Here is a 22,424-nt window from a genome sequence, read left to right on the forward strand (position 1 = left end):
GGATTCGCGAGCTCTTCCGGAGTCGAGTCCATAGAGCTTGACCTGGGATCGCGTTTTACTCCGGGTGCAGAGTGAGGAAAACCGGGTTTCTGACGCAGGCAATTCGGTGGATAGTGAAAGTCATTCACTGAAGTGGAGTGAAGCGGGGCGCACAGGAGACTCGGAGGCCTGAGGACGAGCTAGGCTTTGGACACGGTGGATTTGTGGCGTCTGTAAAGCCGGCGGCCAGCCGAGGGGCAGGAAACGGCAGAAAGCAGAAGCCGCGTCTCTAGAGCTCTCCGAGAAGGACCTTCGAGAGCCCCGGCCTTAGCGAAGCTCGGCACGGCGCTGCACGCGTCTCCGGAAGCCGCGCGCGCAGGCGCAGAGCGGGGGGGCGCCCCCTGGCGGCGCAGGGACCGCCCCCAACCTCGCGCCGCCGCCGCCCGCCGCCCGCCTCAGCCCAACATGGCGATGCACAACAAGGCGGCGCCGCCGCAGATCCCGGACACCCGGCGGGAGCTGGCGGAGCTCGTGAAGCGGAAGCAGGAGCTGGCGGTGAGGGGCTAGGACAGGGGTTGCACGGCATGGGGCTCCGCGCCCGCCCCGCCTCCAGGCCCCAAGCCCGGCCGCGCCAGGCCGTTTGTTATTCCGGGGGCGCGGCGCGGCGGGCCGGGTGCTCGGCGGCCTGAGGCCGGGTGCGCATTCTGCGGCCCGCCAGCGGTTCAGCTTCCCGGCTGTGCGAATCCGGAGCCGAGAGAGAGCCGGGAGCGCGGGAGGGGGAGGGGGCGTGGAGGGAAGACGGTACCGGGGCCCGGGGAGAGGGCGCTAGGAAGGGCGAGCGTCCGTGAGCAGCGGGGGTGGGCGAGGCGGGCTAGTCCGTGATCTTTGCGGGGCGGGGGGTGGGGAAGGAGGCTAGTGTGGGAGGGGGACCCAGTCACCCCGTCTGGACTTTGGAGGCTGGTGCGGAGCGTGTTCTTTTTGGTACGAGGAGTAGATCCGTTGAATGGAGGTTTTTGATAGACAGGGTTGTGATGTGTTTGGGAACATCTAGAAGGTGACAGGCGAGGGAGAAGAACACATTCCGGAGAATTCAGAATTGTGACAGGCACCCAAGGCCCAATGCACTCTGGTGGCTAAGCTCTTCCTGCCCCCGCGTCTCGGCTTGGGCACCCGGGAGGCCCCTCTCACCTGAAGCTGCCCTTCTAGGTTTCCATAGCAACTGGCAGCCCGGTGTCGGCGGCCTCTCTGAGCCTGCGGGGAGGGGAGCGAGTTGACGCTGAAAGGCTGCTCACCCTTCCCTCTCCTGGTAGCGATACCTTTTGTGCGTGGGAGTGGACATCGCCCAAGTTCTGCGTTAGCCTGGGTTCTTGACTCATGGTTTCCGTGAATCCTCTAAAGTATATGCAAAATTTCGCGTGTGTGTGTATTCTTCTGGAGACATGCTTTATACATTCATCACCCCCAAAGGTCTAGACTGTCTTAGTCCTAAACGGCCTGCTCCTCCCCATATCATCCATCTCTCCACAGGGTGGTTTAGTGTGGGCAAGCTTGCGTTTACGAGTCTAATATCAGGATTTCATTTTGGTCAGACTTAAGTGCATTTAAAAGGTATCATTCATGTCCTTGTTTTTCATGTCTCAGGAAACATTGGCAAACTTGGAGCGACAGATCTATGCTTTTGAGGGAAGCTACCTGGAAGACACTCAGATGTATGGCAATATTATTCGTGGCTGGGATCGGTATCTGACCAACCAAAAGTGAGTGTCGAAAGCCTGTAGTGTTCCTATTGTGCTCTAGTAACGTTTGTTTGTAGGACTGTATGCTCTTAGTGGCAACTTTGCTGGAGGCAGTAGTAAAGTAGTGGTGTGATCTGGACTTGAACTCTTGGACTCTGGCTCAGGCACTGCCTCACCGAATAATCTTAGACAAGGCTCACATCTATAAAATAGCGAAAGTTGGGCCTATGGCACAGGGTTGTGTGAGGCTTAAATACAGTATCTTTATACAATAGCACTCTATTAAATTTTTTACACATTTTAATCAGTCATGAGTTCTACCCTCACAGTATTTTTCTTTTCTTTTTTTCTTTTTCCTCCTGAGTAGCTGGGATTACAGGCGCGTGCCACCATGCCTGGCTAATTTTTTTATTTTTAGGAGAGACGAGGTTTCTCCATGTTGGCCTGGCTGGTCTCGAACTCCTGACCTCAGGTGATCTGCTGCCTTGGCCTCCCAAAGTGCTGGGATTACAGGTGTGAGCCACCACGCCTGGCCACTTTTCTTTTTTCTAAGAGACAGGATCTCACGCTGTTGTCCAGGCTGGAGTGCAGTAGCATGATCTTAGCTCACTGCAGCCTCAGACTCCTGGGCTGAAGTGATCCTCCCACCTCAGCCTCCCAATTAGCTGGGACTACAGGCACACCATACTGTACCTGACTAATAAAAACTTTTTTTTGTAGAAGTGGGATCTCACTTTGTTGCTCAGGCAGGCCTGGAACTCCTGGTTTCAAGCAGTCCTCCTGCCTCAGCTTCTCAAAGTGTTGGAATTAAAGGGGTGAGCCACCACGCCCAACTGACCCTCACAATTTTTGCCATACCTGTGTGCCAGCTGTACCACTGCTTACTTAGTAATATTATTTTTTAAAAATTTCTAAACTTTTGGAAAATCTTCAAATTATAGGAAAATGGGAAGAATAGTATATGAACACTTGATACCCTCCTACCTATATTCACAAATTGTTAATGTGTTGTGACATTTGCTTTCGCTTACTTTCTATAATATAAATATAAGCACACATCTATATTTACATTTCACATTTTTAAATTGTGAAATAATTATAGATTCATAGGGAGTTGGCAGAATGGTCTCTTGTACCCTTCATCTGGTTTTCCCCAATGGTTGTGTTTTATGTAGCTATAATACAGTATCAAAGCCAGAAAATTGACATTGGTACAATGAATATATATAGTTCTGTGTCACTTTATCTTGTGTGTGGATTCATGTAACCACAATGAAGTTACTGAACTATTCCATTACCACAAAGATCTTCCTCATGCCACTCCTTTGTAGTTATATCTCCCAGTCTCCCTACCTTTTTTTCCCACTTAACGGTTTGAAAGTTAGATGCAGATAAATGACACTCTGCACCTAAATGTGTCAGTAATTACCTCCTGAGTATAGGGCCATTTCTCCTACCTAACCAGTTATTATACCTAGAAAATCAGTACTACATTAATAGTATCTAATACATAGTCTTTATTAAAATTTCCTCAATTGTCCCCAAAAATTCTTTGCTAATTTGTTTTGATCCAGGATTCAGTAAGCATTCATGCATGCATTTGGCTATTATGTCTTAAGATTGAGGAGAGTCACCCTTTTGGTGGTGGTTGTGGTGGTATTCATGACATTACCTTGTAGAATGTTGCAGTTTCCTGAGATTTTCTGAGGGCAAAACTCATGACTGATTAAAAGGGTCCTGAAAGATCCTTTAAACATTTTTGCAAAAATCTTACATAGGCAATTGGTGTATCCTTTGTTATCTATCTCTAGTTTATCAGGAGGCACATAATGTCACATTGTCCTATTATTTGTTGCTGCTAAGTTTGATCATATGATTTATCTGCTATAAAAGTTCATTTTTTCCCATTGTGATTAACAAGTAATTTTGGATGTTATGCTTTGAGACATTATGAATATACTGCTCCCTCTAAATTTGTATTCAGTTGTTTAGTATACACCGTTGATTCTTATCTGAATCCGTTAGTACACTGGAAGTTGTAAAATAGTGATTCTCTAATTGTATTATTCCCTTTATATTTATTACTGGCATTCTGAAAAAGAGTCTTCCTTTTTTGACTTCTGTTTCTTTCATTCTCCCACATTTGTCCCAGCTGTGGTCAGAGGGAGCCTCCTCAAGCTGGCTTGTTTGTCGTTTCAACATGACCCTATTACTTTTGGAGTACTCCATTGCTTTCTGGCCTAAGAGATGTCCCATACTTACCTTGTGCATTTTTTGTCCCAGACCTGGTATCAGCCATTCCTCTAAGGAACCCTGGTTCTTTCTTTAAATTTGAGAATTAAGTTTATTTAAGAGACACTTCATATCACTAATCTGTTCTCCACTTTTTAAATAATAAGCATTAAAATAAATATATATTGGCCGGGCATAGTGGCTCACGCCTGTAATCTCAGCACTTTGGGAGGCCAAGGCGAGTGGATCACCTGAGGTTGGGAGTTCAAGACTAGCCTGACCAACATGGAGAAACTGTCTCTACTAAAAATACAAAATTAGCCGGGCGTGGTGGCACATGCCTGTAATCCCAGCTACTTGGGAGGCTGAGGCAGGAGAATCGCTTGAACTCGGGAGGCAGAGGTTGCAGTGAGCCGAGCTCGCGCCATTGCAGTCCAGCCTGGGCAACAAGAGTGAAACTCCGTCTCAAAAAAATATATAAATAAGTAAATAAGGTAAAATAGATACGTATTAAAATGAAAGTGTGGCCAGGCACAGTGGCTCACACCTGTAATCCCAGCACTTTGGAAGGCCAAGGTGTATATCACTTGAGGTCTGGAGTTTGAGACCAGCCTGGCCAATATGGTGAAACCCTGTCTCTACTAAAAATACAGAAATTAGCTGGGCATGGTGGGGTGCGCCTGTAGTCCCAGCTACTTCAGAGGCTGAGGCAGGATAATCACTTGAACGCAGAAGGTGGAGATTGCAGTGACCCTGGATCGCGCCACTGCACTCCAGTCTGGGAGACAGAGTGAGAGTCTCAAAAAAAAAAAAAAAAAAAAAAAAAATGGCTAGGTACAGTGGCTCACGCCTGTAATCCCAGCACTTTGGTAGGCTGAGGTGGGCAGATCATGAGGTCAGGAGTTCGAGACCAGCCTGGCCAACTTGGTGAAATCCCGTCTCTACTAAAGATACAAAAAAAGAATTAGCTGGGTGTGGTGGCACGTGCCTGTAATCCCAGGCTACTCTGGAGGCTGAGGCAGGAGAATCATCTGAACCTGGGAGGTGGAGGTTGCAGCGAGCTGAGATTTCCCATTGTACTGCAGCCTGGGTGACAGGGCGAGACTGAGTCTCAAAAAAAAAAAAAAAAAATGTCTGGGTGCGGTGGCTCATGCCTGTAATCCCAGCATTTTAGGAGGCCGATGTGGGTAGATCACCTGAGGTCAGGAGTTCGAGACCAGCCTGACCAACATGGCAAAACCCCGTCTCTACTAAAAATACAAAAATTTGCTAGGTATGGTGGTGGGCACCTGTAATCCTGGCTACTTGGGAGGCTGAGGCAGGAGAATCGCATCAACCCAGGGGGCAGAGGTTGCAATGAGCTGAGATTCTGCCATTGCACTCCAGCGTGGGCAACAGAGCAAGACTCCGTCTCAATAAATAAATAAATAAATAAGTAAATAAATAAATAAATTTAAAAAATGAACATGTGAAGCAACTAAATCTCATGTCTCACAGTGGGGCATGTACCATATATTGGAAAACGTTGCTTTCTATGTTCAGCATAAAGGTCGTTTGGGCCAGTCTGAGTGATATGGAAGCTTCCTGCATGGAACATGAGTCCTGGGGCATCCCCAGCTTGAGCCATAGACATAGCTTGGTGCTCATAATGAGTTTCTTTGTGTGTTTTAGAAACTCCAATAGCAAAAATGATCGAAGGAACCGGAAGTTTAAGGAAGCTGAGCGGCTCTTCAGTAAATCCTCAGTTACCTCAGCAGCTGTAAGTAGTGGTGGTGGGGGAATCTTTCTTTGGCCTGTTGTTGGGGAATGTGTTTTTTCTTTACCTTCCTCTGGGAGTGCTCTTCTGAGGTCTGTGGTCACTTTTCTAGTAACTGGTGGCTTTTCTTTTAGGCAGTAAGTGCATTGGCAGGAGTTCAGGACCAGCTCATTGAAAAGAGTAAGTTGATGTTTTTATGTTTCTCATCAGTTTATTTTTAAGCTACCATCACCCTTATACTTAATTCATCCAATTGTGTATCTGAGGACTGCATTTCTTATGCTCTTCCCTTTTCCCTCTTCTTCCTGGAAGTTTTGAAACTTTTAGGGTATCCTTAATCATGTTTTTCTCCACTCCCCGACCCAGACAAGGTCTCACTATAGCCCAAGCTGGAGTACAGTGGCATGATCATAGTTCGCTGCAGCCTCAAACTCCTAGGCTCAAGCAGTCCTCCTGCCTCGGCCTCCCAAGTAGCTAGGACCACAGGCATTTGTCACCACACCTGGCTAATTTTTAAATTTTTTAAAGAGACAGAGTCTCACTATGTTGCCCGGGCTAGTCTATAATTCCTGGCATCAAATAATCCTCCCACTTGAGCCTCCCAAAGTGTTGGGAGTAGAGGTGTGAGCCACCATGTGTGAACAATCATATTTTTTCCTTTTGAGGAAGAAATTACTGTACTCTTGCCTCTTCTGTCACATGAAGATTGGCTTTAGCATCTCAAAGAGACAAAGATATATTTCATTACTGATAAATCTTATAAATTCTTAGGGAATTAAAGTTAAAACAATAACTTTTATGGAAAATTTCAAATATATCTTATAAATCCCCATGTACCCAATTTAATAATTCTTTAAAAATGTTCATCTTGGCCCAGTGCAGTGGCTCACACCTGTAATCCCTGCACTTTGGAATGGAGAGGTGGGAGGATCGCTTGAGCCCACAAGTTCAAGTTCAAGACCAGCCTAGTCAACAAAGCAAGACTCTGTCTCTACAAAAAATTAAAAAATTAGCCAGGCTTGGTGGCATATGCCTGTAGTCCCAGCTATTAGAGAGGCTGAGGTGAGAGGATCACTTTAGCCCAGGAAGTTGAGGCTGCAATGAGCCATGATCATGTCACTGCTCCAGCCTGGGTGACAAAGTGAGACCATGCCAAAAAAAAAAAAAAAAAAAGAAATGCTCATCCTGTAAATAGGATGTACCTGTATGTTCTTAAATATAAAATGGAAAATAGTGCTATTTACTCTGTAAACGAATTATATCTTATTTTTTATACATAAGCCATACAGTCTAATTTCCAGGGATGGGTTATAGATTTGTGCATTTATCTTTCTGAGTCAGACTCAGTGTAACCATATTGGATGTTCTTTCTGTGTATTTCATCACCTTGAAATACGACCTGTTCTCGGTATTACTGTGTACTTCTTTCAGAAGGTATATCTTGTTGTTGGATCTAGTTCTTTTGTTTGCATTTGTACAATGATATGAGGAAAAGGGATTTTAGTAGTTTGGGAATTAGAAGTATTTAATTATTATCTCTATGTACAGATTTCTAAATTTGTTTCTCTGCCCTTAACCTCTTTCCTGGCTTTACTCCTGGATTTCCTCTTTTTTTTTTTTTTTTTGAGACGGAGTCTCGCTCTGTTGCCTAGGCTGGAGTGCAGTGGCACGATCTTGACTCACTGCAACCTCCGCTTTCTAGGGGCCTCCCAAAGTGCTGGGATTGCAGACATGAGCCACTGTGCCCGGCCTGAATCCTGCATTTCCTTCTAGACATTTCCACTCATAATCACTCAAATATTTGATCTAAAACAGAATTGTTCTGTTTCCTTCAGAATTTGTCTTCACAGATTTTTTTGTGATGGTACTTCACTTCTCCCTTATTCAGAACTCTGTAGACGTCTTTGACTCCTTTCTGCCAGCCTCATCAATTATACCAAGTCCTTTTGATTTTTCTTTTACTATGACTCTCCACTAAATCTTTTTTTTTTTTTTAATCTTATTTCTTTTTAATTAATGCCACTCTAGAATGTAGAGCTAAACTGGTTAAGGAACACCCTGGACCTCACTCCTGTGAGTTGAGATGGAATGATATCTGACTTAGTTTTCTTTCTTTTTTTTTTTTTGAGGCAGAGTTATGCTTTTGTTACCCAGGCTGGAGTGCAATGGCGTGATCTCGGCTCACTGCCACCTCCGCCTCCCAAGTTCAAGCAATTCTCCTGCCTCAGCCTCCCAAGTAGCTGGGATTACAGGTGTGCATCACCATGCCCAGCTAATTTTTGTATTATTGGTAGAGATGGGGTCTCACAATGTTGGCCAGGCTGATCTTGAACTCCTGACCTCAGGTGATCCATCTGCCTTTGCCTCCCAAATTGCTGGGATTACAGGCGTGAGCCACAGGGCCCAGCCCTGACTTAGTTTTCACATGAGCCTGTAATCTTGCCCTGGCTTAGCTGATCATTCAGTATATGGCTGTTTACCTGTCTACCTGCAAGAATAAGCTGCACCCAGGTACTTGTCAGGGAAAGACTCAAATTACTGCTTTCAGAAGCTTGACTAAGACAAACACTTATGTATTAAAGATTTTTGGCTGAGTGCAGTGGCTGGCTCATACTTTTGGGAAGCCAATAGTCCTAGCTACTCAGGAGGCTGAGATGGGAGGATTGCTTGAGCCCAGGAGTTCGAGGCTGTAGTGAGCCATGACACTCCAGCCTGAGTGACAGAGTGAGACCTTGTCAAAACAAAACAAAACAAAACAAAAACCTGAAAAGGCTGGCGAGATGGCTCACACTTACAATTCCAGCACTTTGGGAGGCCGAGGTGAGAGGATCTCTTGAGCCCAGGAGTTCAAGACCAGACTAGGGAACATAGTGGACCCTATCTCTACCAAAAACAAAACAAAACAAAACAAAATTAGCTGGATGTGGTGGCACACACCTGTAGCCCCAGTGATTCAGGAGGCTGAGGGAGAAGGATCACTTGAACCCAGGAGGTCAAGGCTGCAGTGATTGTGCCACTGCTCTGTACTTTAGCCTGGGCGACAGTAAGACCCTATCTCAAAAAAATAAAAATTAAAAAAATTATAGTCCAATTTATATATTTGTTTTTGTTAGATTTGCTTTTTTGGTCATATCTGAGAAACCATTGCCTAACCCAGTGGCATCTAAGTTTTTTTTTTTTTGAGACGGAGTCTCGCTTTATTGCCCAGGCTGGAGTGCAGTGGCACTATCTCGGCTCACCACAACCTCCACCTCCTGGGTTCAAGAGATTCTCTTGCCTCAGCCTCTCGAGTAGCTGGGACGACAGGCACGTGCCACCATGCCCAGCTAATTTTTGTATTTTTAGTAGAGAATGGGTTTCACTCTGTTAGCCAGGCTGGTCTTGAACTCCTGACCTCGTGATCCGCCCACCTTGGCCTCCCAAAGTGCTGGGATTACAGACAGGCTTGAGCCACTGATCCTGGCCAGGCATCTAAGATTTTTAGTTTTAGCTCTTACGTTTATGTCTGTGATCCATTTTGAGTTAATTTTTGTATATAGTGTGAGATGGGGGTACAGCTTCATTGTTTTGCATGTGAATATCTAGTTGTTCCAGCACCATTTGTTGAAAAGACTTTCTTTCTTCATTGAATTGTCTTGTCACCCTTGTTGAAAATCAATTGACTGTAAATATAAGGGTTCATCCTGGGACTCTGAATTCTAGTCCCCTAATTTATACGTTGATACCAGTACCACACAGTGTTGATTACTGCAGCTTTGTATAGCATGTTGTTTTTTTAGTGTGAAATCAGTTTTCTTGAACATCAGAAGGGCAGTATTGGACAGTATACTTTTTGTATAATAGCTTCATAGCTCTAGGCAGGGAGTCCAATCTTTTGGTTTCTCTGGGCCACATTGGAAGAAGAATTTTCTAGGGCCACACATAAAATATACTAACACTATAGCTGATGAGCTAAGAACAAAAAATCACAAAAAAATCTCACAGTGTTTTAAGAAAGTTTACAAATTTGTGTTGGGCCACATTCAAAGCCATCCTGGGCTGCTTGCGGCCCATGGGCCTTGGGTGGGACATGCTTGCTCTAGAGTTTCCTTTTCTGTTGCTTTCCTAAAATGTGTTCAAATTAGGGTTTCATGTTTTCTGAGATTTGGCTATTTCTCTCTTCTGCTTTTCTGGAACTGTCTCTTTCCTTTACTTCTTGTACCCATATGCTACTCAATTTAAATTCTCTTCCTAGCAGATTATAATATGAAGACCATAGAAAGAAGAAAACTGGGCCAGATACGGTGGCTCATGCCTATAATCCCAGAACTTTGGGAGCCCAAGGTGGGCGGATCACCTGAGGTCAGGAGTTTGAGACTAGCCTGGCCAACATGGCAAAACCCCGTCTTTACTAAAAATACAAAAATGAGCCGGGCATGGTGGTGGGTGCCTATAATCCCAGTTACTCGGGAGGCTGAGGCAGGGGAACCGTTTGAACCAGGGAGGTGGAGATGGCAGTGAGCCGAAATCGCGCCACTGTACTCCAGCCTGGGCGCGACACAGCAAGACTCTGTCTCAAAAAAGAAGAAAACTGGTCCCTTAGTTCTGCTACCACATGACCTTTTTTGACAAGTTTTAGAAATAGATAATGTGTGTGTGTATATGTGTGTGTGTATGTGTGTGTGTGTGTGTGTGTGTGTGTGTATATATGTATATATAAATTTTTTTTTTTTTTTTTTTTTGAGACGGAGTCTTGCTCTTGTTGCCCAGGCTGGAGTGCAGTGGCGCCATCTTGGCTCACTGCAACCTCCACCTCCTGGGTTCAAGTGATTCTTCTGTCTCAGCCTCCCAAGTAGCTGGGATTACAGGCGCTCACCACCATGCCCGGCTAATTTTTTGTATTTTTAGTAGAGGTGGGGTTTTACCATGTTGGCCAGGCTGGTCTCCGACTCCTGACCTCAGATGATCCACTTGTGTCGGCTTTCCAGAGTGCTGGGATTACAGACATGAGCCACTGTGCTCGGCCAGATAATGTATATATTTAGGATCCTTCAACAGTTGAGTAAAGTGAAAGTCTTCCCTCACTCATCCTTACCTATTAAAAGTTTAAAGAAATTCCTTTCAGGAAAAGTAAGTATATATATAAAGGAAATACAAATATAACTGTATTAATCTGTTTTCACACTGCTCTAAAGAAATATCTGAGACTGGGTAATTTATAAAGGAAAGATGTTTAATTGACTCACAGTTCTACATGGCTGGGGAGGCCTCAGGAAACTTACAATCATGGAGGAAGGTGAAGGGGAAGCAAGCACCTTCTTCACAAGGCAGTAGGAGAGAGAACACGTGTGAAGGAAGAACTTCTAAACACTTGTAAAACCGTCAGTTCTTGTGAGAACTCCTTCACTATCACAGGAATAGCATGGGGAAAACCACCCCCATGATCCAGTCACCTCCCACCAGCTCTCTCCCTCAACATGTGAGGATTACAATTCGAGTTGAGATTTAGGTAGGGACACAGAGCCAAACCATACCAATAACTATATATATATTTTTGAGATGGAGTCTCGTTCTGTCACCCAGAGCGATCTCGGCTCATGCAATCTTGGCTCATGCAATCTCCACTTCCTGGGTTCAAGCAATTCTCCCTGCCTCAGCCTCGAATAGCTGGGATTACAGGCGCCTGCCGCCACACCTGGTTAATTTTTGTGTTAGTAGAGATGAGGTTTTGCCATGCTGACCAGGCTAGTCTTGAACTCCTGACCTCAGGTGATCCACCCACCTCGGCCTCCCAAAGTGCTGGGATTACAGGCATGAGCCACTGTGTGCAGCCTTTTTTTTTTTTTTTTTTTGAGACAGTCTTGCTCTGTTGCCCAGGCTAGAGTGCATTGCAGTGGTAAGATCATAGCTCACTGCAGCCTCAAACTTATGGGCTGAAGTGATCCTCCCACCTCAGCTTCCTGAACAGCTGAGACTCCAGGCATGTGCCACCATGTCTGGCTAATTTTTATTTTTTGTTTTTATAGAGATGAGGGTCTGGCTGTGTTGTCCAAGCTGGTCTTGAACATTTGGCCTCAAGCCATCCTCCTGCCTCAGCCTCCCAGAGCACTGGGATTACAGGCATGAGATACTGTGCCTAATCTATAGTCTTAAAAATATATATGTTTATACAAGTTGTTATTGAGCTTGCTTTTATTTATTTAAGGTAATCTACAGTGATGTTTTAAAATTGAGAATATGTGTCAGCTGAAGATTATTACTGCATTTTAAAAGTATTCTTAGCAGAATGCATGGCTCATGCCTGTAATCTCAGCAGTTTGGGAGGTTGAAGCAGGAGGACTGCTTGAGCCCAGGAGTTTGAGAACAGCCTGGGCAACATAGTAAGACCCCATCTTTAAAAAAAAAGTATCCAAGTGTGGTGGCATGTGCCAGTAGTTCCAGCTACTGGGGAGGCTGAGATGGGAGGATAATTTGAACCCAGCAGTTTGAGGCTGCCATGAGCTGTGATCACACCAGTTCACACCAGTGCACTCTAGCCTGGGTGACAGAGTGAGATCTTGTCTCAAAATAAAATGAAATAAAATAAAACTTACCAGGCTGGGTGTGGTGGCTCATGCCTGTAATCTCAGCACTTTGGAAGGCTGAGGCAGGTGGATCTCTTGAGCCTAGGAGTTCAAGACCAGCCTGGGCAACATGGCAAAACCACGTCTCTACAAAAAATAGAAAAATTAGCAGGGCTTATGCTTATGGGCACCTGCAGTCCCAGCTACTTGGGAGGCTGAGGTGTAAGGATCATCTGAGCCCAGGAACTCAAGGCTGCTGTGAACAGAGATTCCACCACTGCACTCCAGCCTAGGTGACAGAGTGAGACCCTGTCTAAAAAAAAAAAAAGACTTACGAGGTTCAAGTTCAACAGAGCTTAAAGGTTAAACAAACAAAAAAACAAGAAAAAACAATGGAAAACTTATCAGAGTAATTCAGGAATGGGCTGTCTTCTCCCTCTTTGGCCCCCCCCCCCCCTTTTTTTTGTACAGTTACTGTAGTTTTTTTTGTACATCACTGTAGATTACATTAAATAAAAGCAAACTCAATAACAACTTGTGCAAACATATATATTTTTAAGACTATAGATCAGGCACAGTATCTCATGCCTGTGATCCCAGTGCTCTGAGAGGCTGAGGCAGGAGGATGGTTTGAGGCCAAGTGTTCAAGACCAGCTTGGACAACACAGCCAGGCCCTCATCTCTATAAAAACAAAAACTGCCCTTAGAGCTGTTCTCTCTGGTTACATTGTTTCAGATTACATGCTTTTTCAGGACCTCTGGTCACTTTGATCCTTTGTGTGTATCTTCTCTGTCAACATGTATCTTCTCTGTCAATTAGAGGATAGGGAATGGTTTTTTTCTACCTATTAGTGTTCATGTTGATGGACAGATTGCCTGAGGAGTACTGATGATGCATTTGGAAACTTGTGTTTTATTTCCTTCAGGGGAGCCAGGAAGTGGGACGGAAAGTGACACTTCTCCAGACTTCCACAATCAGGAAAATGAGCCCAGCCAGGAGGACCCTGAGGATCTGGATGGATCTGTGCAGGGAGTGAAACCTCAGAAGGCTGCTTCTTCTACTTCCTCAGGGAGTCACCACAGCAGCCATAAAAAGCGAAAGAATAAAAACCGGCACAGGTCAGTGGCAGGGATCCCACCCCCCACAGCTCCCATGACCATTGCTGTGAAGGGAATTGCCTAGAATAAAAACTCTTTAGGATTGCTGCAGACTCTTTCTGTTGCTGATGGCAAGAAAGTTGTTAGGTCCAAGTGAACGGGCTAATTTGCTCAAAGGGAGGAATTGGTGGGCATTAGAGTAACCCTCAAGGAAGACTCCAGGACATTCTTCTCACTGTTTCTAGTGTAGAATAGTTTTATTCCATAAAAACCTTGTTTCATATGGTGAATATGGAATACTTTTAGAAGAGGAAAAGGAGAAATAGAAATGGAATCTGTGTAATAGTATTTGAAAAATGCCACTAGTACTTATTGGGAAGCTGTAAAGTGGGATAAAGTCTTCTGCTGGTAATTCTGATCTTTGCCTACTCTTATTTCTTTGTGGATGGAGAGAACTGATTTGACATGCCTTTTTTTCTCTTTAAATACAAGTTTTTTTTATTGCTTGTGATTTTTCTGTTTCTGTATTTCTCAGCAACATGCTGACTTCAGATACTGGAGGAACAGTATAAAGCCTGTAAAATATGAGAGTGTCTTCATAGGTAACGTGTAACGTTGGTGCACCATGTTTTTTTGCAGTACATAATGAGATAGGAATGACGTCAGTGGACAGAGAGGCCAGGTGTCACCCAGAGAGGGTTTCAGCATTCACTCTGCCTGGGGTTTGTATGATCATGCTGGGGCTTGTTAACTCAGATAATTGGAAATTATGCAGCTTGACCTAAAGAGTATAATGTCCGGTTTCTAGAGTAAGGAGTTTTGCTGGCCTCAAGCCTTCCAGGAGAAATGGAGACCCTATACATACCTGTTTCCATGCCTCCTAGAAATTCCGAAGCCAGGGTAAGGTTTCTCATTCTAGAAACTGTACATTCGTTCTACTTCTCCTGGAAGACTGCGTGCTGAGCAGGTGAAAGGGGGCAATACAAGGGATGGGTGGCATTCCCTGTTCTCCAGTTTGCTTCTGGATTTGGTTTACAAATCTGTAGGGTATTCCTTCATGCACCCAAGGTATTAAACTTGTTAGCTTCATGGATATGACAGTGCCTGGGGGTAATGTAGAATTAACTCTACCTGATTTGAACCTCCTTGATTGGTGTCAGCTGGTTCTTCAATTATTTTAAGAGTTTTTCTTGTTGATGGTAATGGTGTTTTCTAGACTGCAGAAATAGTATTTCCTTCAAATAATGACTGAGGACTGCTGCTTAACATTTTTCTGCAAACCAGAAGTCACCATCCTAATCGCATAACTGTAGTAAGAATTAGCAAAAATTGCATGTCTACCTCTTCATATATTTTTGAAAGGCTATAGGTTATTTGACCAACTGTAGTAAGACTGGTGCTAGCTTATCACGAATAACAGAGAAATATATTCTTAAAAAATTTTTTAATTGTCAAGATAATTAAATGTCATGCTCTGTATTGCTTTTATTAAATTTACTCCAGTGTCATTTTTTTTTATTTTTTATTTTTTTGAGACGGAGTCTTGCTCTGTCACCCAGGCTGGAGTGCAGTGGCACGATCTTGGCCCCTGCAGCCTCTGCTTCCTGGGTTCAAACGATTCTCCTGCCTCAGCCTCCTGAGTAGCTGGGATTACAGGCGTGCACCACTGTGCCCAGCTAATTTTTGTATTTTTAGTAGAGACACGTTTCACTGTGTTGGTGTGAACTACTGGCCTCAGGTGATCCACCTGCCTCGGCCTCCCAAAGTGCTGGGATTACTGGCATGAGCCACGGTGTCTGGCCTAGTGTCATTTTAAAGTAGTGATTATTTTCTTATTTCATAGTGTCTAGAGTAGGGAGGAAACTCTTTGAAAGTTTCGGGGACTTTTTCCCATTACTGATTAATACTCTGTAGATAGCTGTTTATTTCAGGTAGTTCTTCATTTCCACTAATGATGTTATTAGCTGGTGACTGATAAAAAGGAGTTAAAGAGGAGCTAAACTTCATTTTCTTCTTGCAGGTTTCTAGCACATTTCCATAGGAACAATACTTCTTCCCATCCTAGGAGCTATCTCCTTCCAGAAAAATAGTAGTAGTTGTAAAGATCTTCGATATTAGTTACTGCTTCACAAATAGTGTTTTCTGTTTGGAAAGCAGAATCCTGCTTTTTATTGCTGTCCTTTTGTCTTCCCTCTGATTTAATATCTGGCTGATCTCCCTTGGCCTTGGGCACTCATCTGCCCCAAGAAAGGAGAGTGAAGCTGATTTGCTTCCTTTCTAGGGAAGCAAAATTCAGTGTGCCTGAATGGCACATGAGTGGTCAGTTAAGGCTCTTGGACTCCTGCCATCTTTAGTCAGGAATTGTGTCTGCTCCAAGTCCCTTACTACTGCTGACTGATATCTCAGTAGGGCTGGCAGATTGGGGTGGGGACAGAGCATGGTGTCTATGTACATTGTTAAGTTTGTACCCAGTATAGTACATGTTTATCCTCCAGTGTGCCATACCCCATATAGTGAGATGAGTCAATAATAAATTATTTCAGCAAATGTTTGAGTACTTACTGTGTGCCAGACACTGTTTAGTGGTGAGCAAAGGTGGAAATAAATATGGCACTTAAGCAAAAGGAAATAACTTGAATTTGCCCTCTTCAGGAATATGAAATTTTTTTTTTTCTTGAAACAAGGTCTTGTGGATTGCCCAGGCTGGAGTGCAGTGGTGAGATCATGGGTCACTGCAGCTTTGACCTCCCGGGCTCAGGCAATCCTCCCACCTCAGCCTCCTAAGTAGCTGGGAGTACAGGCATGTGCCACCATGCCTAGCTAGTTTCTGTATTGTTTTGTAGAGATGGGGTTTTGCCATGTTGCACAGGCTGGTCTTGAACTCCTAGGCTTGATCCTCCTGCCTCGGCCTCCCAAAGTGCTGGGTTTACAGGCATGAACCACACCACACCCCGCCAGAATATAAAAATTTATCAAATAATTTTCAGCATCCAAAAGTGATCACATTGTTCTGAATTCTTATATTTTACATGATACCTGAACAGTATGTCATTCCTGGTATCTTTAAAGAAAAAGTTGAAATAATACCATATAGTGGCCAGGTGCTGTGGCTCATACCTGTAATTCCAGCAATTTGGGAGGCTGAGGTGGAGGGATCACTTGAGCCTAGGAGTTCGAGACCAGCCTGCGGCAACATGGCGAGACTCCCGTCTCTACAAAAAAACACGGTACTTAACTGGGCGTTTTGGCATGCCTGTAGTCTCAGCTACTTGGAAGGATGAGGCTGGAGGATTGCTTGAGCCCAGGAGGTTGAAGCTTCAGTGAGCCACTGCACTTCATCCTGGGTGACAGAGGAAGACCCTGTCTCAATAATAATAATAATAATAATAATAATAAATAACATATAGCTCTTATAAGTTTCTGTTACTATAAAAAATTACTTTAGTCTGTAAAGTTTTGATTAACTAGATACAGTCTATTTTGATTTGTGAACAAAGTCAAGTCAGGCTGAAAGTGAAATATTTGATAATTCCTAGTTTCATACACCTACTGTATACTCTCCCAAATGTCTAAAGTGAAACTATTTTGTGAGAGATATTGACATTAAGCTTTCTTCCAGCTTTACTCTTGCAAACATTGTCTAGGAGGAAATGTAGCCATTTGCATATTGTTTTAGCACCTAAATGTAGCCATTTGCTTATTGTTTTAGTCTGGAAGGTGTTGGAGCCAGCGAAGGAGCAGGTGTCATGCTCCAGGTTAATGTTTGCTTTGGAGGCCTGCCCAGATCATGGCCTGCTAGCGGTGATGGCACAAAATGGTCTCCTTCTCTGTACTGCTCCTTCCAGATCCCTGAGACTCGGGTGCTTGTGGATGGCAGCTTTCCCTTGTTTTAATAGGGGTGCTGCAGGCTGGGTGCAGTGGCTCATGTCTGTAATCCCAGCACTTTTGGGGGCCGAGGCAGATGGATCACCTGAGGTCAGGAGTTCGAGACCAGCTTGGCCAACATGGCGAAACCCTGTCTCTACTAAAAATACAAAAATTAGCTGGACGTGGTGGCAGGCGCCTGTAATCCCAGCTGCTAGGGAGGCTGAGACAGGAGAATCGTTTGAACCCAGGAGGCGGAGGTTACAGTGAGCCGAGATTGCGCCATTGCACTCCAGCCTGGGTGACAAGAGCAAAACTCTGTCTCAAAAAAAAAAAAATAAATAAAATAAAAAAATACGGGTGCTGCAGACTTTTGTGTTTCTTAATTATAGCCCTGATATAGACAGTTAATTGCCATCACCTACTTAGGTGGCAGAGCAATACTGTTCTTCATTTTCTGGAACAAGGTTCCACCACTGAAGTTTATTCATTCAACTTTGGGCTTTTAGGATGAATGCTGTAGAAAAGGAGCATGGTGTTCCCTGGACATGTTTAGAACATATAACTTGAGGGAGGCTGAGGCAGGAGAATGGCGTGCACCCGGGAGGCAGAGCTTGCAGTGAGCCAAGATCGCCGCCACTGCACTCCGGCCTGGGTGACAGAGCGAGACTCCGTCTCAAACAAACAAACAAACAAACAAAAAAACCCATATAACTTGAGTAAAAATTTGTAAAATGTTTTCCTTTTTTAAAGTTTAGACTGTGTTGTAGTTTTTTATTTTAGTGAAAGTATATTATGCTGAGTTGTTAGCACTCTCTTCAAAGTGCCTTTCATTATATAACTAAACCTTTCTTTCTCTGTTTCTTCTAATGCCCTAATTATATTTTTCAATACAATTAAATATTTTAAAAGTTCTAACTCCGAATTTGGCAGCTAATAAAAGGGCTCCAGGTGTCTGTAGTTTTCTAATGAAATAACTTTTTCTTTCATAGTCTAGTCTTCTGATATGAAATCCATTGAAGGAAGGGAATCTTCTGACCACAAAATCTTTGGTGCTTTGATGTTTGATACTTTGTTGCTTAAGATTCTTAAAGCTGATTTTGTTTCTACAATTCTTGCTAGGGTGGCTAATCGACTAATTTATTCAATTAGTATATTAATTTCTATTGCTTTCTTCCTTTCAAATGCTGCCCCTCAGCCCGTCTGGCATGTTTGATTATGACTTTGAGTAAGTTTGATTTGAATTAGTATTTGTGCTGTGTTGTTTAGTGTGTAGACACCAGTATGCCTTTTTGAGACCTTTCTAACCCATAGTTTATCTGTTTAATTGTAGGTATGTATATTAGGTTAGGCTGGGAAGTTTTTTTTAAAAACAGAAAAACGTGATGGAGGTAACATTTTATTTAATAACTTAAGCAAAATTAAGTAAACACTTTTATGCATTTTAATTTCTTTTAAAATAGATAACCTTTATTTTAACTCATATTTAAATTGGTTTTCTGGCTTTGCTTCATAAGGAGAATAATAGCTTAAGATCTTGATATTTTGCTTTGGAAAGATTTAAAAATTGAAATTAATTTAATTTATTTTGTGTTTCGTGTTCAGAAATACAAACTCCTAGTCTCTTTCCTGTTGTTAATCACCATGTGTCTCAGTAATTTTCAGTGATATAGTTACAGAACTAACACATTAACATAGAGCATGCCCTCTTACTTCAGTCTTTTTAACATGTAGTTTTGGAATCGTTTTAAAATTATATGGCTTTTGTAGCTGCTGTATACATTTCTTTTTAGAGTCAGCTAAGTTTGCCTTAGGGCAAAAATGTGTGCTCATAATTTTTAATACTTGCTTGATAATATCTGGGTAAACAACTAAATATGACATAGTCTAATGAAGAATGTGGATTTTTCTTAACCAAATAGTCTTTGTTATAGCTTATGCCCTATGCAGTAGCTGATTGTGGGACCCATTTTCTGTAAATTAAAATGGAAATATCTTTTATCTTTTCTGTCACAGGATTGATCTGAAGTTAAACAAAAAACCACGAGCTGTAAGTATCAGCCAGACCACTTCAGAGAGGCTGGCAATTTTGTAGATGATTAGAAAAATGTATTTGTCTTCAGAGCTTGAGTGTTCCTAACCTGGAGTCATAACTCTTGATTTAAAGTCAGGGTGTCCATCTGGATATACTTCAACTTTTAGGTGTTTTTTTTTTTTTTTTTTGAGAGACAGTTTCTTGCTCTTTCGCCTAGGCTAGAGTGCAGTATCATCACAGTCACAGTTCACTGTGGCCTTGACCTCCTGTGCTTGGCCTCCCGAGTAGCTGGGAATACAGGTACATGCCACCTTGCCTGGCTAATTTTTGTATTTTTTGTAGATATGGGGTTTCACCATGATGTCCAGTCTGGAACTCCTGGACTTAAGCAATCCTCCTACCCCAGCCTCCCAAAGTGTTGGGATTACAGGTGTGAGCCAACGTGCCTGGCCTATGGTTTTTGTATTTTAAGGAGAGAAAGAGGTCACATACTTTATTTATTTATTTATTTACTTATTTATTTATTTATTTTTTGAGACGGAGTCTTGCTCTGTTGCCCAGGCTGGAGTGCAGTGGTGCAGTCTTGGCTCACTGCAACCTCCACCTCCCAGGTTCAAGTGATTCTCCTGCTTCAGCCTCCTGAGTAGCTGGGATTACAGTGCGTGCCACCATGCCCAGCTAGTTTTTGTATTTTAGTAGAGATGGGGTTTCACCATGTTGGTCATGCTGGTCTCAAACTCCTGACCTCGTGATCCACCCGCCTCAGCCTCCCAAAGTGCTGGGATTACAGGCGTGAGCCACCGCACCCGGCTGGTCACATACATTTTTAATGATGAAAAATTCCCTTTAATTAAATAATAAATTGTTAATACTAGCTCTTTTTTTTTTTTTGGACTGGTGAGTTCAGGTGCTCTAATAAGAGCAAAATTGATGTTTCAATCCCTTTATGGACTCAGAAGGCAGACCATTTTCAGATGTGAAATATTGTACATTATATTTGGAATAGAATCTTTCTTTAAATTTTTTTTTTGTGTGTGTGTGACAGGGTCTGGCTCTGTCACCCAGGCTAGAGTGCAATGGTGTGATCTTGGCTCACTGCAACCTCTGCCTCCCAGGCTCAAGCCATCCTCCCACCTCAGACTCCTGGGTAGCTGAGACCACAGGCATGAGCCACCACACCTGGCTAATTTTTGTATTTTTTGTAGAGACATGGTCTTAATTTGTTACCCAGGCTGGTCTCGAGCTCCTGACCTCAAGTGATCTGCCCGCCTGGGCCTCCCTAAGTGCTGGGATTACAGGCCTGAGCCACCACGCCTGGCCTGAAATACAATCTTTTTTTTTTTTTTTTTGAGACAGAGTTTCACTCTTGTCACCCAGGCTGAAGTGCAATGGCGCGATCTTGGCTCACTGCAACCTCTGCCTTCCAGGTTCAAGCGATTCTCCCACCTCAGCCTCCTGAGTAGCTGGAATTACAGGTGCCCACCACCATGCCTGGCCAATATTTTGTATTTTTAGTAGAGACGGGGTTTCACTATGCTGGCCAGGCTGGTCTCGAACTCCTGACCTTGTGATCTGCCTGCCTCGGCTTCCCAAAGTGCTGGGATTACAGGCGTGAGCCACTGTGCCTGGCCTGAAATATAATCTTTAGCTATAGAGCAATCCCCTAGTAGAGTTGTTTATGAGATTTTTTTTTTTCCTTTAGGGTCAAACAACTGTTCTGCCGAGAGTAAGTTGGGACTTTTGTTTTTCTTTCTTTAGGACTATTAGAAGACACATTAGTGCAGAAGCTTCCAGGCTGTAGAGCCCTGCTTCCCTTCTCTGACCTCGCAAAGATAAACATCCTTCACCTGAGTTCGTGGCCATCCACCTCTGCTCTCCCAGACCCAGTGCCTGTGACTTTGAGTAGTTTGTTCTAAATGTGGTGACAAACAAGTCATTTCTGTAAGACATTGGGTCTTACTTTATGTCATTTTTAGTAACAGAACTGCAGGAAGATCAAGACAATGTTGTAATCCCGGCAAGTTGCTAACTGTGCGTTTCTCCCTTCTTAGAATGAATGTCTCCCCCAAAACTGGCTGGCACCAGCTTCATCTGTGAAACCCATCAAGAAATGTTCTCTGGTTTTGTTTTATGCTGAAAGTAGAACACAAGTCACATTTCAGATGGAGGCTGTAAATATCTGGCATTTTCTTATATTGTTTTATGTTTTCTTGTTTTTCTCTTGTTGTTTTTATCTTATTTTCTTTGGGGTTTTTTTTGTAATGCCTTTGTACAGCTCATACTTTCCTGCTGACATATCTGATCATTTCTTTCATGCAGTTGCCATATTCATAACTGAAAATAATCTGGTTTATCATAAGTAAAATGGGAAACTTGCCTCTGTTTTTTGCAAGGGGAGGTAAAGAGTGTTTAGTAATTACCTATCTTAAATCTTTCTGAGTTGGTAGTAGATTCATGTTCAAGGAACAGGAAAAATGGAAAAACATAAGTTTAAATCAGTTATTTTTAAATAACTATTTTTATTCTTTTGTATAAATAAAATTTCACAGGCTTCAAATTCTCATGCTTTACTTTTAAACCCGAGATTGTTTTTTCACTTATTTATTCATATCATGCCTTATGGAAATTTCTTTTTCTGTATTTTCTCTCTTTGCTGGTATTCACCTGATTAAATATTGCTCTAAAAATCACCATGGCATATGTAAAGTCTCAAAATTATACCAAAAGTGATAACTTACGTCGTTCTTAAGTGGAGTGAAAGGATAGCATCAGTGAGAGCCAGTGTTGCCCACCAGGTCTCCCTTTCTTGGAGGGCTTGATGGGGCTGAGGAATCTGCTGGTAATCGTTACCTGCCTCTAGTGCTGTGGTGAATTTGCGACAGGGTCTGGCTGCACATTGGAATCACCTGAGAAGCTTTAAAATACTCATGCCTGGATCCCACCCCTAGAGACTGGGGTACAGCCTAGTTATTGGGAATTTCTTTAAAAGAGTTCCTGGGATTCTGATAAGAAGCCAGGTTGAGAACCACTACATTAGAAGACTGAATGGTTTAATTTACATCCTATGTTATGAATTGGTCTAAGGGATAAGATTTGGGGTCTAACCTTTCCTTTCACTCTAGTTAGTCATAGTCCTTGACTTATGCCTATATCTTTGTAAGAAATAGTATGTTTCATTTGTG

The 22,424-nt window shown here is 43.2% G+C and overlaps 1 protein-coding gene across 4 annotated transcripts; it reads left to right on the forward strand.

Annotated features, from left to right (window-relative positions):
• Positions 1-354: 354 nt before the first annotated feature.
• On the forward strand, positions 355-21,932 carry MEAF6 (MYST/Esa1 associated factor 6). Of its 4 annotated transcripts, XR_002944687.3 has the most exons (9): positions 369-534; positions 1,621-1,736; positions 5,619-5,706; positions 5,838-5,883; positions 13,172-13,364; positions 18,406-18,435; positions 18,541-18,598; positions 19,224-19,257; positions 21,001-21,932. XR_002944687.3 is itself a non-coding variant. In XM_001169172.8 (8 exons), the coding sequence occupies exons 1-8, from the start codon at positions 445-447 to the stop codon at positions 21,007-21,009; spliced, it is 606 nt and encodes a 201-aa protein (XP_001169172.1). In that variant the 5' UTR covers positions 370-444; the 3' UTR covers positions 21,010-21,932. The 4 variants fall into 4 exon arrangements, 2 of the variants coding, with proteins under 2 accessions (XP_003308031.1, XP_001169172.1); XR_681567.5 differs by lacking the exon at positions 18,406-18,435; XM_001169172.8 differs by lacking the exon at positions 18,541-18,598 and having other exon boundaries at positions 370-534.
• The last annotated feature ends 492 nt before the right edge of the window (positions 21,933-22,424 follow it).

Source organism: Pan troglodytes, chromosome 1 (assembly GCF_028858775.2).
Source record: "Pan troglodytes isolate AG18354 chromosome 1, NHGRI_mPanTro3-v2.0_pri, whole genome shotgun sequence".
Classification (NCBI taxonomy): Eukaryota; Metazoa; Chordata; class Mammalia; order Primates; family Hominidae; genus Pan; species Pan troglodytes.

Excerpts from the sequence above, each read along its gene's own strand:
- MEAF6 (XM_001169172.8), top strand. The coding sequence starts at position 445 with ATGGCGATGCACAACAAGGCGGCGCCGCCGCAGATCCCGGACACCCGG. Across the intron at positions 1,737-5,618 it reads CGGTATCTGACCAACCAAAA|AAACTCCAATAGCAAAAATG; the intron begins GTGAGTGTCGAA and ends TGTGTGTTTTAG. Across the intron at positions 18,436-19,223 it reads ATGTTTGATTATGACTTTGA|GATTGATCTGAAGTTAAACA; the intron begins GTAAGTTTGATT and ends TTTCTGTCACAG.